Genomic DNA, 17318 nt, shown 5'->3' with positions numbered 1-17318 from the left:
AGATGACTGTCTGCATCCCTGGAGGGTGATGGCATGTCTGAGCAGCCGTGGTGGGAGTACCAGAGCTTTCCCACTGCTGCTGGGTGAGTGTGATGCTTGCGGCCCATGTTGCCTCATCTTCCTCTCACCCATGAGGACTTCACACCCTGTGTTGCACAAGTGGGGTGGGTGTGTGAGCACACGGGGTCCAGCCCCAAACCAAAGGGTTGACACTCAGGGGAGCCGAGCTCTTGCTGGAGGGTCCTAAAGGAGACTCTGGCTTTTTTTTGTTTGAGTTATCTTTAAACAAATATTAGTCATGAGTCCAGGGTGTTCAGTCTGCTGTTTCCTAGCACTGAACCTCAGCACAGCTCTTGAGAGGGAAGCAAAGGGTAGAAGTTCCCTTGATCTTGAAATATGAAGTCTTCCTGGAGTAGATCTTTTTTAAAATGCCCTATATCAAAAGGCTGCCTGTGGGAGCATGGCAGAGATCTGCTGACACTCTGCTTTCTTGGTCCTTTTGTAAAAGTTTAAAACTTCCCCTGATTCTTCCCTGGAGTGTCATTTGGAATTGGGAACAGGAATTTTGGCTGTTTCCAGTAAAACTCGTCCTCTCAGGAAGCCCTTCTTTGGAGCTGCTGTTCCTGTGTCTGGAGCATCCAACCTGTCTGCCCTTGGGCACTTTGTGGGAGGGAGAAGGACAGAAGGGCTGGGGCTCGGTGTGATTTCATATTAAACGTGCCTTGGGCATATCCGTTTACTGGACCAGGATTCCCACCACAGGGATGTGCTCTCCCTGGTCCCCACACCCCCTCCTTGCACAGACACAGTGTTGAAGGATGGAGGGCTGTTTGCCATGCAAGCTTTGCCATTATCCTTGGTATCTGCAGACCTTTATGTATGGTTTGGGCTGGAGCTTGATTTGTCCAAGTTGTCTCAGGTGGTGGCCTTGTAAATGAGTCACAGTGAGTCAAATGCCACTTGCGGAGCAGCTGGTCCCTGCAGGTTTTATGGAAAGAGGGCTGGAACCCAGCAGGCGACTTCTTGCTGCTGTTGGTTTGTGGCATTTAATGGTTGTTGGGTTTGCATCATTTCCAGGTAATTTTTGGGAGTCTCTGAAAGGGTTTGGGTGGTGGGAGTACACATGCTGCTTGTACTCACTTGTGTGTGCCGTGCTCTTAAGGCAAAGATGTTCAAATTGGCTTTTGTGAACCAAGTCCAGAGCTCTGGTGGGTTTTGCTGTGCCTCGTCCTCTTGGTGTCCTGCTGTTGCGCCTTGCACTAATGCTGGTCTTGTTCCCCCATCTAGTGGAAGACAAGGTGAAGGACCAGCTGGAGGCTGCCAAGCCAGAGCCCATCATCGATGAGGTGGTACGTATATTGCAAGCCATTCTGTGCCAGGTACATCTATCTGTGTCCAGGCTTGAACCTTGCCTGCAGCTCTCAGTGGGTGTCTTCTCTTCCCTAGGATCTGGCAAACCTGGCCCCCAGGAAACCAGATTGGTGAGTGCCTGCAGAGCTCTGCTATGGGGAAAAGGTTGTTGGCATCAGTGGTGGGTTATTATCAGCTCGAGGTTGTCCAGGTTGGGTTAAAACTGCTAGAAATGGGAAACCCAGCCCTGCTTTGAGGAAAATTCAAAGCACGGGACTGTCTTCACTTTTCCTGCTTCCACCAGGTGACTCTGCTGATCCCTCTGGGATGCTTGTCACCATGGTGGCCTCAGTGACAAGGAATGCTAGAGCATTGAGTGGTTTGCCCATCAGTGTGTTGTCCTGATGGGAAACACACTCTGCTCCATGGTGCTCACAGGAGAGATAATAAGTATCTCTTCCAGCGGGAAGGGTGTAATATAGCCCTTGATTTCACATCTGCCTGGGGTGAGGATTTGTTCTGACGTTGTCTCTCTCCTCTCCAGGGATTTGAAGCGAGATGTAGCCAAGAAACTGGAGAAGCTGGAGAAGAGGACACAGAGAGCCATCGCTGAGCTAATAAGTGCGTTACGGTGCCGGAGGGATGGTGTACGTGGGGGTCACCATTTGTTCCAGAGGGATTACATGATGCTTGCTGGGAGCTTGGTGTCTTGCTATTGGGCCAGGGAGGCACTGGCAGAGCTTGGTGGCCTTCCCAAAAGGGTCTGGGAAGCTGTTGGTCCTGCTAGCTTCCCCAAGACTGCATGCACGCTTGGCTTGCATGGCTGGGGGGATGGTCTGTGGGCTCAGGGATTCATGTCCTCCACCATGTAGGTTCCCCAGTACAGCCAGTTTATCACTAAGCCACTGCTGTTTTTCACTTGCAGGAGAGCGGTTGAAAGGGCAGGAGGAGGAGCTGGCATCTGCTGTCGGGTCAGCAAAGCAGGAGGGAAGTGACTCTGACTGAGGAGGTTCATCAGGCAGCCTTGGGCTTGGGATCTGCCAGCAATTCCAATCCTGTTGCCCTCAGGTAGAGGCACCTTGTTGGGACATGCTGCTCGCCAGCCCTTAGAGAGCCAGAGCCATGACAATTTCCCAGAGGACTGGTTCTCTTCTTCCTGCACAAAGATGCTTTTTTAAGGTGCTTCTTTCTGTGGAAGAGCTGGTGGTGACTGCCAGGTGGGGAACAAAGAGGTGGTTTTCTCTAGAGAACTGGCTGTGTGTATTTGGGAGCATCCATGGTCAGACCCAACATGTGCTGGAAGTGGCTAAGTGGCTTGGGACCCGATTGCTGCTTGATGTTAATTTGCAATTTGTTCTATTCTTTGAGGTTTCCCGACCCTCCCAGTGGTGCAGTGTGTCTGTGTATATACACCACTTCTATGTATTTTGTAATTGACAAAGTTTGTTGTTAACAAATCTTTTAATAATAAACCAGTCCCACAGGGGAAGGAGTTGTCACTTGTTCTGCAGAGGACTGGGTAGAGGCAGCTCATGGAATCCTTGAGCACTTCCAGGGATGGAGCAGCCTCAGCTTCTTTGGCCAACCTGTACCACTGCCTCCCCAGCCTCACAGGGGAGAACTTCCTCATATTAGCCCATCTAAATCTCCCCTCTGTCAGTTTAAATCCATTCCCCCTTGTTCTGTCCCTACCTGCCCTTGTTAAAAGTCCATCTCCAGCTGTCCTGTTGGCCCCTTCAGGCACTGGAAGCTGCTCTAAGGTGTCCCGGGAGCCTTCTCCAGGCTGAACAAGCCCAGCTCTCTCAGCCTGTCTCCATAGCAAAGGTGCTTCAGCCCTTGGAGCATCTTTGTGGCCTCTGAACTCACCCCAACAGCTCTATGCCCTTGTGTTGTTGCCTCAGAGCTGGGTGCAAGACTGCAGGGGAGTCTCACCAGAGCAGAGGAGAAGTGGAGAATCCCCTCCCTCACCCTGCTGGTCACACTGCTGGTGATGCAGCCCAGGGCACGGTTGGTTTCTGGGCTGCAAGTGAACACTTCTGGGTCATGGAGAGCTTCTTGTCAGCAAAGCTCACCTCATCTCTCTTACGTCTGTGGGGACTTCAGACCACTGTTCGCTAGTCCCTGTCCCCTTCGCTTCCCTGGGATGAGCAGCAGTGGACTTTGAGGTGGCTGAGCTTGTAGCTACCGCAGTTCTAAGCACAACTCCTGGGCTGTGAATGGGGTGACGTGGGATGATGCCAACCTGATGTGGCTGGAAGAAGCAAGGGGGTGGGATGCTGCAAAGCTGACCCTGCACTTTTCCCAGGAACCTTTGCTGTGCCTCTGGGAGGTCTTAAAGGCTGGGTGCCTTGGTCAGGCCTGATTGTATGGGCTCCTGAATCCTCTGTGCTTGGTTCAAAGTGTTCTTATCTTGAGGTAAGACATCTGGGGCATCTGCCTTTGACAGCAGCATTGACAGAAGAGTTCACCTGTGATAAAAATAACTGTTCCTGTCAATGCACACATCCTGCTGCTTTTAAAAGCCTGTTTGAAAGAGCTGCTGGAGGGGGAGAGGTTCTTCATGTGGTAGCAGCCTGCCTTGGAAGGGGGTGGCATTTCTGCCCTCAAGCCTGCTGGAGCCTTGGTGGCTGGAGTGGCTATCTCAGATTATCCCCAGCTGGACCAGGTCTCCACACAGGACACAGTCAGTCCCAGCCATGCTAAATACAGACTGATCAACACTTGTTCCTCTGCCAGATCTGCTGCTACTGCAAAACTGCTGTGTGGTTGTGTGTGATAAGCAAGTTTCAGGGCTTTCCACCTGCAAGAGTCCCCCTACCTGGTTCCACATGAAGGACAAGGAGCAAAGAGCTGGTGAAATACTCTCTTGATCCTCCAACTTCTGTGCACAAATGGCTGCTTAAAGCCTCCATCCCTAGCTGCCTCCCCTCTCCCTTGGTGTGCTGGTTCCTGGTGTTTGCAGCCATCCCTGCTGCATCCTCCCCTCAGCCTGTCACCCCTCAGAGGGGCCCTTCCGTGCTACATGAGGCCAACAAAGAGATGGAAACCCATGGAGCAAGGGGACATCAGTACCCACCCGACCAGTGAGTATCCAGCACCATGCCAAAGAGTTGATGTGTGGCTGTGGATTCCCTCTGGGCTCTCTAGTGGGAAAGCACTAGGCGTGAAAGCCCAGCCATCTTCCCGAGTGTCATTTTTGTCTCATTTTTACCGTTTTGCTCTGTTTTACCCTGTGCAGGAGGCAGCCAAGTGCCCTCCACCCATGTTTGTGGGCAAGAAAGCCAAGATGTATCATAGGTGTGAAGGTGCCACATAGACACAGGTGGGTGCTGCGTGTCATGGGTGCTCCTGTCCAGGTAACACTGTGTTGTGGGTCTGTCATAGAAAATGGGGGTGTTATCTGCTCTACAGGGATATCCTTGGCACTGGGCAGAGCATGTGGTGATGCTTCAAAGATGCTTAAAAATGAAAAGGACCCAACTTGTGACAGTCTCCAACACCAAAGTGAAACTGTGGATCAAGATGAGTGTTGGGTGATCACGGGTGTTTGTAGTTAGTTAGTAACGACCTGGGGCTGTCACACACCTTAAAGTGCATTTCTCCACTGGGAAGGAAATCGGGGAGTGTGAATATGCATCCTCCAAGTAGCTACAGTCTCGTCTCTGTGAAACGCCCTGTAGATGTCAGCAAATATCTGTGCATAAAACCACGCTGCATCCAATCCCAGTACCTGGACCCTACTCCTCTGTCCATCTGGCTGCGTGGTACCAATGCCAACTTTCCTTTCCCTCTGGACACAGGCTGATGACCTCTGCTCTGAAATACATGTCCAATATGAATATGAACACAGTGTGCATGACTCTTACCAGAAAGAAAAACCGAGGGGAGGGAAGGAACTGGGGTGTGCGTGGGGTCCTCCGGTGCCGACCTCCCCTTGGCGAAGTAGAGCATCCACAGCTCGTAGAGCCGCTCCCGGGAAGCCATGCCGGGCCGGCACGGCACGGGCAGCTCCGCCCCCCCCCCATGGACGGGCCCTCCCCCAGGTACAGGGGGGGCGGTGACAAGGACCCCCCCAAGTAACTGATGCGAGAAGGGGGAGCTTTTCACAGCCCCCCTTTTACCTTCTCCCCCACGCAGCTCTGCTGCGGGGGGGAGAAGGTAAAAGGGGGGGTGCGAAAAGGTTAAATGCCCCCTTGAAGTAATCGTCCCCTCCAATCAACGCAACTGAGCCTTGCGCGCCCTAGGACAGCGGGGGAATAAGCGTAGCAAGGCCACAAAGAGGATGATTTGGGACAATTTTACCTTTTATTTGTTAAATCCCATTTATTTTGAATCATTTTATGTGCACCCCACCACCGAAGCTCGGCGCTCGGTGGGTTGAAGGCGCTCGGCGCTCGATGCGCGCATGCGCGCTGCGGGTTGTACGGAGTATAAGGAGAAGGGGAAAGACGGCGGCGCCCGGCGGTGGTGTGGAGGTGGCACAGGTGGCACCACCACAGGGTGGTGAGGCCCTGGCACAGGTTGCCCAGAGAAGCTGTGGCTGCCCCAGCCCTGGCAGCGTTCAAGGCCAGGTTGGACGGGGCCTGGGGCAACCTGGTCTAGTGGAAGGTGTCCCTGTGTATGCCAGGGGGTTGGAAGTGGGTGATCTTAAGGTCCTTTCCAAACCAAGCCATTCTGTGATTCCATGAAAGATCAGATCTCCCTGTTTTATATGCCCCCAAAAATCGGAAACCAAGGAAAGGGAAGCCAAAAATAAAAATGCCAATAAAACAACTCCACAGTATCCTGTTACCTGGAAGCCATTGGAAAGTCATGTGGGAGCAGCCTTGAAGGTAAGCTTTCTGCTGTGCCAAAGCAGAGGAGCCGCACAGGGAAGTGCCATAGTCTCTTAACGTGTCTGTGCGTATTTTCTGCCCGCTTATGATATATAAAAAAGCGTTTCTGAAGCTGATTGCTTATGAAACCGCTGCTTAGCTCATGTTTTCATTGCTGCCTTTTATTAACAGGAAAACCCCACCAAGTTTTTGCAGGGAGCCTTATGAAAGCTCCCGTGGTGACATTAGATCTTGTCAAGGTTAAGGTTGGTTTTCTGTGTATGTTTTAGGAAGCAAATGGTTCTAGCTCCCTAGGCCCTGCTGCGGGGAAAAGCGGGACAGGCTGTGCAGACATCTCCAGAACGAAGGCATTGGGGTTAAGAGCTAAGGAATGGGATTCTTCCTATGTCTTTTATTTTGCAAATGACTTGAGTATGGGCAGTAGAAGCTGTGTGAGGGCTGGATGGGTCTGGAGCTCGCTCTTTGCCCAAGGGTTGTTGTGCTGATGCTCATGACAGTGGTGAGGCTCCTCCTCACAGTATCGTGTGGTAAAGCCCCACTTACCTTCTCTTTTTTTTTTCTTGCCTAATGTTAAAAATCAGATTAAAATGTTCTCTGTGTGTTCCTCAGGAAGACTTTTATTTTTTTTTTTTTAGCTGAAGAAAATCTTTAACCCAATTTAAGCTTCAGCTTAGCACGACTGTATTTAGTTTAACAGTTCCTGACTGTCACCTAACTGTCCACTTTGAAGGAGACTCATAGCATCCCAGAATGGCTTGGGTTGAAAAGGACCTTAAAGCTCATCCAGTTCCAACCCCCTGCCACAGGCAGGGGCACCTTCCACTAGACCAGGCTGCTCCAAGGCCCATCCAGCCTGGCCTTGAGCACTGCCAGGGATGGGGCAGCCACAGCTTCTCTGGGCAGACTTCTGTGAGGTTCGGGTATCCTCATCCCTGTGTGTGTCAGCTCCATCACCCATTTGCTCAGGAACCTGAATTTGCTCCCCTTACTTGCACCGTGTGTTTGTAGTACTGCAGAAGCCTCTGGTGACTGAGTAAGCGCCTTGTACCCCAAATACTCTTTTCTCCCTGTCCTTCCTATGTACCTTCCTGGGATAGTTTTTTCCCTTGGTTGTGGATCTCTGGTGTTCCCATACTGAGTCTGTCACCGGATTGAGATCTAGAAGGGAGCCCCTTGTACAAGCCCCCCCCCCCCAACAGGGGTCCTGGGGGACATGGCGGGGCCAGGGGAGGAGATGGACACAACCGCTGTCCCTGTTCCCAGGTGGCCCCAGGGTCCCCATCCCTCCTGGAACCCCCTGCCATGTGCTGGGAACACGGCAGGGTTTTAGGGAAGAAATAATCCCCTTCACCCCAATCTCTCTGAGACGGACACCGCAGCCCGTGGCATAGGAGCTGGGGGAGACACAGGGGGGTGTGTGATCCTTTCCTCCAGGATCCCCCCCACTACCCTTCCCCAAACCTGGACGCACGGATACTTAAGGAGAAAACAAAGCATAAGGGGCTTTGGAGGTGGATACGGAGGGTCCCCCACGCTGCCGCTCAGAACCCCCCATTCTCCAGGACCCCTGCCTGTGGGACCTGCCCCAGCAGAGGGAAATACGAGGGGGGGACGGGACGGGACGGGACGGGACAGGCGGTGGTGCCGGGAGGGTCCCCCCTGTACAGGGAACCCCCGTTTCCCCCCTGCTGCTGCTCCAATGTCACCGCGGCCGCACCTGCTGCTTGGCAAGGGTGCGGGGACCCGGAAGGGGGAAAGGACCCCCCCAAACCCACCCGGGCCGGGTGTAAGGGGATGTGTGTACCCCCCAAATACCCCCGTGAGAGATGGGATGCGGTGGGGGAGTCCCGGAGGGTGGGGTGCGGTGCCCCCCGAGGGGGATCGCGGAACTCGGGGTACGGGGGGGGGGTGTCATCCCCGTGATATAGCAATGGGGATCCGGGGCGGGGGGGGACGACACGCGGTGGCGGCTCCCAGGATGCGGCAGTAGGGTGCGGGCGGGGGGGGTTTGCGGTGACCCCCAAATAGGGAGAATGGGGCGGGGGGATCACGGGATGCCGCAATGAGGGGTACGGAGGGAACGCGGTGCCCCCCCAAGTCGGGGGTGAGACGGGGAGGAGGTGCCGGCAGGGGGTTGCAGGCAGGGTTTAGCGTTCCCCTTTCCCCTAGGGAAGGGGGATGCAGGCAGCGGGGTGATGGGGGTTAAAAGGGGTGCTGCCCCCCCACCCCACCCCACCCCCGAGGGGAGGGAAGGAACTGGGGTGTGCGTGGGGTCCTCCGGTGCCGACCTCCCCTTGGCGAAGTAGAGCATCCACAGCTCGTAGAGCCGCTCCCGGGAAGCCATGCCGGGCCGGCACGGCACGGGCAGCTCCGCCCCCCCCCCATGGACGGGCCCTCCCCCAGGTACAGGGGGGGCGGTGACAAGGACCCCCCCAAGTAACTGATGCTAGAAGGGGGAGCTTTTCACAGCCCCCCTTTTACCTTCTCCCCCACGCAGCTCCGCTGCGGGGGGGAGAAGGTAAAAGGGGGGGTGCGAAAAGGTTAAATGCCCCCTTGAAGTAATCGTCCCCTCCAATCAACGCAACTGAGCCTTGCGCGCCCTAGGACAGCGGGGGAATAAGCGTAGCAAGGCCACAAAGAGGATGATTTGGGACAATTTTACCTTTTATTTCTTGTAAGAAACTATGAATTAGGATATTGTTTATTAAGATTTATGTTAAGCCCAATGTAAAGGTTAGGCAATAAAAAGTATGAAATCGCTTACGTAGACTAACAGTCGCGAACCGCAAATCGCCTATCGCTTATGCAAACATAGCAGATGTTGCCTAAAGATAGCTGTAAGATGTTCCAGGATATGGCAGAGATAAGACGAACAAAGGACATAGGAGTAGAGGGGTCAACAATGGGACAAAAGAGGAAGACTTCTCACTTCGGCAGAAAACGACCCCCTAACAGCTGAAGCCTGCGCAGAGTACCTGCACTACTTCATGAACACGGAAGTAAAGATGTATAAAAAGGGACTGTTTGAACTGCTCAGGACGGCAGTTGGCGGAGCGCAGACTCCCCTGTCGTCCAGCGCTGTCTTTGCTCATATTCTACTTGCTATAATTAATGAAATTTCAATTGGATTATGATCCGTTGTGGTCTCAATTTATAACAATTTCTGGTGCCGTGACTCGGATGCGGAACGGTGGGCTTTGGTCCTCCGGGGGGGCGCCCCGCGACATTTCGCGGCCCCGCGGCCAACAGCTTACCTCATCCTTACCGACGAACCTAAATGCTAGAATATGAGCAAAGGGAAAACCGGTAAAATCCCATAAAAATTCTGTGCACGGGAGTCCGGACGAAGACGCAGGACGCGTAAGTATATTGCGAAACTTTCCGCAGAGCGAAATAGTTCGCGGCGGAGGACTGCAGAGTGAAATGGGTTCACGGCAGGTCTGCAGAGTGAAATGGGTTCACGGCAGATCTGCAGAGTGAAATGGGTTCACGGCAGGTCTGCAGAGTGAAATTGTTCACGGCAGGTCTGCAGAGTGATTGTTCACGGCAGAGTTGTTCGCAGGTTTGCCGTTCGGGCGGGATTGGGTTTCCTGGAATATAACGAGTGAGAGGTTCGATATACTGAACCAAGCGAGTGTGGACCCTTAAGTACTGCGGTTCCCATCTCCCGCGAGGGACTGGGCCAGGAACAAGGGGGAGCGAGTGAGTGCGTGTTCGGAGATGTTCCAGAAGATGGGGGCGAAGGGCAGCAAGCCTTCGACTCCCATGGGAAGGGTACCCATTGTATGTATAGGCGTAAGGGAATAAATGTAAAGGAAAAACGACCCTGGGTGTGCATACTTTGGAGGAACGATCCCCATGCACCTCAGCGCTGAATAAAGCACACCTACTTTACAACTTTAACGAGTTGTGGAGTCAATCCGCGTATCAATTTGGCGAGCCAGCCAGGAGGCCTCTGTTCGGCTGCAGGATCAGGTGAGGAGCGGATATCCTAAGCCCCCCCCCCAGGCCGCTTGCCTGGGGGAGCTCCGCTTCTCATCCGCTCACTGCGGGGACAGACAGCGACCTGCGCCGGCTGCGGAGAGGCGGTATGCTTGGAATTTGGGTACTTTGGGGGGCCTGTAGGGCGTACGCGTGGCCCGGGGCTGCTGGTAAGGCGTGCAGAGACGTCTGGCGCACAGCGGAGTTCCCCGTGGCAGGTAGGGCTTGCAAGCTGGGGGGGCTTGACCGATAGCGCGGCTGCAAGCGATCCTGGAGGCGGATCGGGCGAGCCCGGGTTTTCGCTGCATCCCAAGTTTTGGAGCCAGGGCGGACCTGCTAATGACCGTGTAGGAAGCAGGAGAAGGGCAAGCGGAACCATAGCGTGAGTGTGTGGGATCCCATGTGTTTCTGTGTGACTGAGACGTAGCGTAGCTACGAAGCGAGTGTGGAGTCCTAATCCGCGGTTCCGTGTCTCCGCGAGGGGAGCGGCCGGAGACGGACGAAGCGTTTATGTTTTTCTGTCCTGTGTCTTGTCTGTGTATAACCATCAAGCAGCTCAGAAAGCGGGGGAAGGTCCGGCTACCCGTCCCGCAGTGGATAACTTTACGAAATACAAGGGCAAGGGAATTTCCTATATGCCCTGTGAGAGTATGTGCCTTGCAGGAGTGTAACTGTATGGGACGGGTGGCATTTCACGTGGATATTGCCACTCAGGACAGCGGTGGGGCAGATACTGCTCGGGGTGTCTTACAAAACACTGCCAGGTAGAAAATTATAATTATCTAATCGGTGACCAGAAATAAAAGATTACTTTGTGGAGAAAAGCCACAAAATCCTGGCGGACTTCCGGGAAGTTAGAATGGAAAACTGAGAAAGGGTTTATAGAAGGTATCAAAGAAAATTTGAGAAGATGTGGTTACAAAGGAAAAAAAAAATGGGAATACAACAATTAATGTCTCTTTTTGGGACAATCAACGGGGGATATCAGGAAAACCTTCGTAACCTGACATATGAGTGCATAACAAGTTTTGAACAGTGGAACCTGCTGTGGATACTAGGGCAGTGTAAATTTTGCTGGAACTGAAACTATGTTCTAACGACAGGGGAGTTGATCTGCAGAACCCAGAGATACTATCTTACTGAATCCCCTGAGGATATCATAAAACTTGTGTGTGGGTGCTCTCATATTTTAAGTGCATTTGCAGAGCACCGGGAAAGAGAAGCTATAGAGATTTGTAAGAGATTGTTTGAAATGGGAGCCGGTCAAAACAAGGGAATTCTGAAGAAAAGCCCATTGGGTTACATTTTGGCACATTGGAAAGAACTGGGAGGTTCTTCTGGGGGCTCGGTAAACAAGAAAACATTGGTAAAATATTGTAATCAATGGTGGCCTTTATAAACTTTGGAAAATCAGGGAAAATGGCCTAAAAATGGAACTCTGAATTCTAATGAATTTTTTTTTTACAATTTATGTTGGTTTTGAGGTGGCCAAGAAAATGCAGTGAAGTAATGCATGCAGATATGTTTCGCTTTAAGAAAGCACCTGGAGTGGCAGACAGAATGTGAAATTAATATAACCCTGCCAGATCCCTAATTTTGGTTTTGGAAAAACAGAAAGCTAAGCTGGAGAGATGTTGTTCAGCCTGTGATATTGGGACAGTCATCAAGAAAATTATATATCACAGGTACCTCCGAGAGGAGCACCCTCTGCCTCTGTCCTATCAGGTATTGATAAGGAGGAGGAAATTGCTGTCACTGGCAACAAGCAGCACATTCACATTCAGGGTTAAGAAGGGGTTAAACCAGAAGTGCTGTTGCAGAGGCAGGCATCTGTAACCCCTGCAGAGCAGGGTGAGCACCTGTGAAAAATAACAAATAAATAAATAAAAAGGGAAAACCAAAGGGGAAAGGAGGGAAGCTGCCGCAGTTCCTGTGTTTAAGTATGAGATGGGTGCTGGGGCAGGCAGACAGACATGTTGACAGACGGGATTGAACGGTTGATGAATAAATGTGGATGGGAGTGAAGGAGAAAGCATGGAGAGTGTATAGGAATTGGAAATAGGTAGAAAAGAAAAAGCTGGGCCGTGCTACAGCCACGGCTGCGCTGGTTGCTTTGAAACTGGTGGAGGACGAATGTCGGACAGAAGTGGGGGAGTGACCTCCTCTTCTGTGGAACCGGATTGGTGTGAGTGCTATGAGGAGTTTGGATGCTGGGAGTGAGACTACCCTAGTGGGAGTGCCATGGGGTGGCTCGGGTGATTGAATTGGAACTAGGCTGACGGGACCAGGGGAATCTTCCCTAGCAGATCCACTGGTTATAATGGAATTTTTGGTTGATACAGGTGCAATGTATTCAGTTTTAAACAAAGCTTTAATACCTTTGGGGACGATTATATGATGATAAAAGGAGCGACTGGCCAAGGTGAAAAGGCTTATTTTTGTAAACTACTAAAATATCAATTGGGAAAACAATGGGGCATCCATAAGTTTTTGTATATGCCTAACTCCGCAAAAGCTCTTTTGGGGAGAGATTTGTTAGAACACTTGGGAGCAACCATTACTTTCAAAGGAGGCGAGATCACTTTAAAAAGGACCAACAGTATATAGAAATGTTAAAAGCTTAATTTTGATCACTAATCATGTCGAGGGAGAAGTCAGATTGAAGATATACTGGATCAGGTATTCCCAGGGATATGGGCTACAAACATACCTGGAAGAGCTCTTAAAAGAATACCAGGTACAAACGGGGAACGTGCTGTTACAGTATGTAGATGATCTGCTCATAGCAGGGAATAATAAGGAGGATGTAAGAAAAGAAAGCATTCGACTTCTAAACTTTCTTGCACAAAAGGGCCTACGGGTATCACAAGAAAAGTTACAATTTGTGGAGGAAAAAGTGAAATATTTGGGACATTATTTGTTTAGCGGCCAGAAAATATTGGAGCCAGTCGCATTAAAGGCCCAGTGACGAGACCCCACTGGAAAGTACTCAGTACTCCAGGGGACACCAAGATAACCCTGAAAAGATAACGTAATGATAGAGACTTTATTTATTTAATTATTTTGCCGCATTATCTTTTGGTATAAAGTGTGTATTGCTGTTTATATTTGCTATAATTATTTCTCCTCTTTTCTATTGTATATGGAAGCGTACAAAGTGTGCTGAAGGAAATTGCTAAACTTATGCAACCACACAATAGTGAATATAGAAGATATGCTGATGTAAATAATGTATGTACTCTAGGTATACGAATTAGGTGTAATAATTTGAATTGCAATTGTTATCCATTTGCTTGTCTTAGGTGTAAGGTATGTCAGGATAAATGGTGGACACACTGTGAGTGTGGATGCCCTCCAATAGGAGTTTGCACACAGTGTTGGAAAATCCAAAGAACTCTCACTGAGTGGAAACTAAAACTATCAGAGTCTAAAACAAGAAATTATTTGGGAATCCCATGAGTGGTGGGAGATTTTTGCCTAAGGAATAAACCCTCAATATTATTGTTACCACTCCAATGAACCGGTCCCCTTTATAGCCGAAATTTTGATTATAAAGTGTTGTCCTGGTTTTGAGCAGCAGCAGTCATTTTTCTCCTTCTTAGGAGCTAGTACAGTGCTGTGTTTTGATCTTTTGGCCTTGGAGCAGTGGTGATAACGCCGATGTTTTCAGTTGCTGCTCGAATGTTTGGTGTGGCCAAGGACTTTGTGAGCCTCATGCTCTGCCAGGGAGGAGGGGAGGCTGGGAGGAAGCAGAGACAGGACACCTGACCCAAACTAGCCAAAGAGGTATTCCATACCACAGCACGTCATGCCCAGGATGTAACGGAGAGTGACCCGGAAGGGTTGGGACTGCAGGGTTGGACGAGGTATCGGTCGGTGCTCGGCTGGGGGGAGTGGGGCGAGTTATTGGTCGGCTGGTGTTGAGGTGTTGTATTCTTTCCTCTTGTTATTTCCTTTATCAGTATTATTATTGGTGGTAGCAGTAGTGATCTATGTTATACCTTAGTTACTAAACTGTTCTTATCTCAACCTGTGGGAGTTGCATTCTTTTTGATTCTCCTCTCCGTCCCTCCAGGAGCAGGGGGAGGGCAAGAAGGGGGGGGGAGTGAGTAAAAGAGGTTTGTGGTTGGGTTCAAACCACGACAGTTCTTTTTGGCGCCCAACGTGGGGCACGAAGGGTTGAGATAAGAACAGCGATGATCAGATTAATAGTCGTCACAGTGCTGATTTATTGGCTCTCAAAGTTGTTTCTCTTGCTCTCAGCGCTTCAGAATGTAGTACATTACATAGAGCCGGTATTCCCTGTGTTCGTGTTTATCAAGTGTGGGGCTTGGGCTAAGGTTTTTGTTTCACTGTACTTTATGGCAATGGCTTGTAATACGGGTGGGCTCCAGCAGCAGGGAGAGATGGATGTGGCCGTGGACTTGTACCCGGCCGTCCCGCTGCTCTTCAGCGCCCTGGCCCTTGTCCTCGCCTCTGTCTTTGTGAATCTGCGGGGAGCCGAGGGGGAGCGGCCCCGGGAGCCGGTGGCGGCCGAAGCGGCCCGGGAGAGCGGCCCCGGGGACCAGGCGGCGGCGGGAGCGGGGCCGGAGGAAGGGAGGAAGGCGGCTGCTGAGCAGCGGGAGGAGGCGGCGGAGGAGCCGAGCCCCGCGGAGGAGCCGAGCCCCGCGGAGGAGCCGAGCCCCGCGGAGGAGCCCAGTCCCGCGGCGGCCGAGAGCGTTCCCCGGCAGCCGCCCGCCGAGCCCCAGGAGGATGCAGGGGCCCAGGCAGCATTTCCCAGCACGGCAGAGGAGGAAGAGCTGCACCCAGGGAAAGAGAAGCTGGTGGTGGGAGAGCCGGCAAGCATAGCAGCTGCACCAGCCCCAGGGACAAGCACAGCAGCGTCATTGGAGAGTTCTGAAGGGTTTGAATGGCCTTTGGGTACCCTTGGGACCTGCCTGCTGATTGTGATGGGGGTCAGCATGGTGGCACACACACAGAGTGTGTTCTACCCACGGCCATTTTGTCTGATCTCAGAAGTCAAGCAGACTCAGGTTTGCTTCTTGTTTGGGGTTAGACCACAATATGGGAAGACCAGGAGATCTTCCCCAAGGCTGGACAGCCATGAGTGGCAGTGTGTGTGGGACAGTATGAGCGAGTACCTGGTCCACTGGGCCCCTCCAGTGCTTTGGAAGCATTGGAGATGGAAGGCAGCTGTATGGAGTCCCCAGCAACAAGCTGCAGAAACTGCTGAAGGGGACAGTGAATTATTTTGAACCTGGTGGGCCCATGGCACTTCAGGCCATCAGGGCAGAGATGCGACACAGAGATGGACTCATCATCGAGGGGTGGACTTAGCAATGGACACTATTGCCCAGGTTATTCACTAGTGTGAACACTGCACACAGCCTCTCCTGCTCTGAGAGACTGTAACAAGAGATGGAACCTGACATCATGGACCAGATGGACTCAGCAGCTTTATAGGTCCATGCACTAAGAAATGATGTTTTTCTCTGTGTATATGTAGATGTATATATATATGTAAGAGTGATGGCATATTGAAGATGTGGGATCTGAGCATGACGTGAATGGTATGGAATAAGGGGTGGATAATGTCCTGGTTTTGAGCAGCAGCAGTCATTTTTCTCCTTCTTAGGAGCTAGTACAGTGCTGTGTTTTGATCTTTTGGCCTTGGAGCAGTGGTGATAACGCCGATGTTTTCAGTTGCTGCTCGAATGTTTGGTGTGGCCAAGGACTTTGTGAGCCTCATGCTCTGCCAGGGAGGAGGGGAGGCTGGGAGGAAGCAGAGACAGGACACCTGACCCAAACTAGCCAAAGAGGTATTCCATACCACAGCACGTCATGCCCAGGATGTAACGGAGAGTGACCCGGAAGGGTTGGGACTGCAGGGTTGGACGAGGTATCGGTCGGTGCTCGGCTGGGGGGAGTGGGGCGAGTTATTGGTCGGCTGGTGTTGAGGTGTTGTATTCTTTCCTCTTGTTATTTCCTTTATCATTATTATTATTGGTGGTAGCAGTAGTGATCTATGTTATACCTTAGTTACTAAACTGTTCTTATCTCAACCTGTGGGAGTTGCATTCTTTTTGATTCTCCTCTCCGTCCCTCCAGGAGCAGGGGGAGGGCAAGAAGGGGGGGGGAGTGAGTAAAAGAGGTTTGTGGTTGGGTTCAAACCACGACAAGTGTAGAAGGGAAGTACTAACTGTATCTTGCTTTGCCCCATTAGTTAAGGCTGCAAAGTGGGAAGCCTATGTAAACAGGCAGAAAGCCCGAAACAGCTGTTCTCCTGAAGAATTCCCTTGCTGCCGAGAAGATGGTACACCCCGTGGCTCGAAGCAACCGAGTCGACGGGCGAGGCAGAGGAGGAATAAACCGTGGAGAAAAGAACCAGAACAATGGGATGCAAAACCAGCAATGGCCGAACTTCCCCAGGACTGGTAAAAATATACTTAAATTGGCAAAAATTGACAGACACCCTTTTTCCTGGTATACCGTTAGTTTTGTTATTGATAATAACCCAAGCAAATGGAAACCCGCATGAACCATTAAAGTGGGAATTAATATCCTGGGAAACATCCAAAGTGATAACCACTTTCACTGGGGCGGGACAACCTGAATTCCCTGCACAACCTTAATGTAGAACTCCGGAAAAGGTTAAATCAACGTAAGAAAGATCGTCCAGCGCTGTCTTTGCTCATATTCTACTTGCTATAATTAATAAAATTTTAATTGGATTATGATCCGTTGTGGTCTCAATTTATCCCGAGGGGGATCGCGGAACTCGGGGTACGGGGGGGGGGGTGTCATCCCCGTGATATAGCAATGGGGATCCGGGGCGGGGGGGGACGACACGCGGTGGCGGCTCCCAGGATGCGGCAGTAGGGTGCGGGCGGGGGGGGTTTGCGGTGACCCCCAAATAGGGAGAATGGGGCGGGGGGATCACGGGATGCCGCAATGAGGGGTACGGAGGGAACGCGGTGCCCCCCCAAGTCGGGGGTGAGACGGGGAGGAGGTGCCGGCAGGGGGTTGCAGGCAGGGTTTAGCGTTCCCCTTTCCCCTAGGGAAGGGGGATGCAGGCAGCGGGGTGATGGGGGTTAAAAGGGGTGCTGCCCCCCCACCCCACCCCCCCCCCGAGGGGAGGGAAGGAACTGGGGT

General features: G+C 51.8%; 1 protein-coding gene and 1 long non-coding RNA gene across 2 annotated transcripts in view; both read left to right on the top strand.

Moving 5' to 3' along the window:
• The window catches only part of LOC136008154 (coiled-coil domain-containing protein 12-like), a 45923-nt gene extending 43084 nt beyond the window's left edge, over positions 1-2839 (top strand). The window contains exons 4-7 of the mRNA XM_065666982.1: positions 1288-1349; positions 1447-1481; positions 1895-1971; positions 2276-2839. Of these exons, the coding sequence (XP_065523054.1) occupies positions 1288-1349; positions 1447-1481; positions 1895-1971; positions 2276-2355 (254 nt within the window). The 3' untranslated portion in view covers positions 2356-2839. The remainder of the gene's footprint in view (positions 1-1287; positions 1350-1446; positions 1482-1894; positions 1972-2275) is intronic.
• A 6330-nt stretch (positions 2840-9169) lies between these two features.
• Positions 9170-16903, top strand: LOC136008153 (uncharacterized). The gene is made up of 2 exons (XR_010610001.1): positions 9170-9545; positions 16390-16903. It is a non-coding gene; the product is annotated as an uncharacterized LOC136008153 (long non-coding RNA).
• The last annotated feature ends 415 nt before the right edge of the window (positions 16904-17318 follow it).

This window comes from Lathamus discolor, chromosome 2 (genome assembly GCF_037157495.1).
Source record: "Lathamus discolor isolate bLatDis1 chromosome 2, bLatDis1.hap1, whole genome shotgun sequence".
In the NCBI taxonomy this organism is placed as follows: Eukaryota; Metazoa; Chordata; class Aves; order Psittaciformes; family Psittacidae; genus Lathamus; species Lathamus discolor.
The sequence above is the reverse complement of the archived record's forward strand: the minus strand, read 5'-3'. Positions and strand labels throughout refer to the sequence as shown.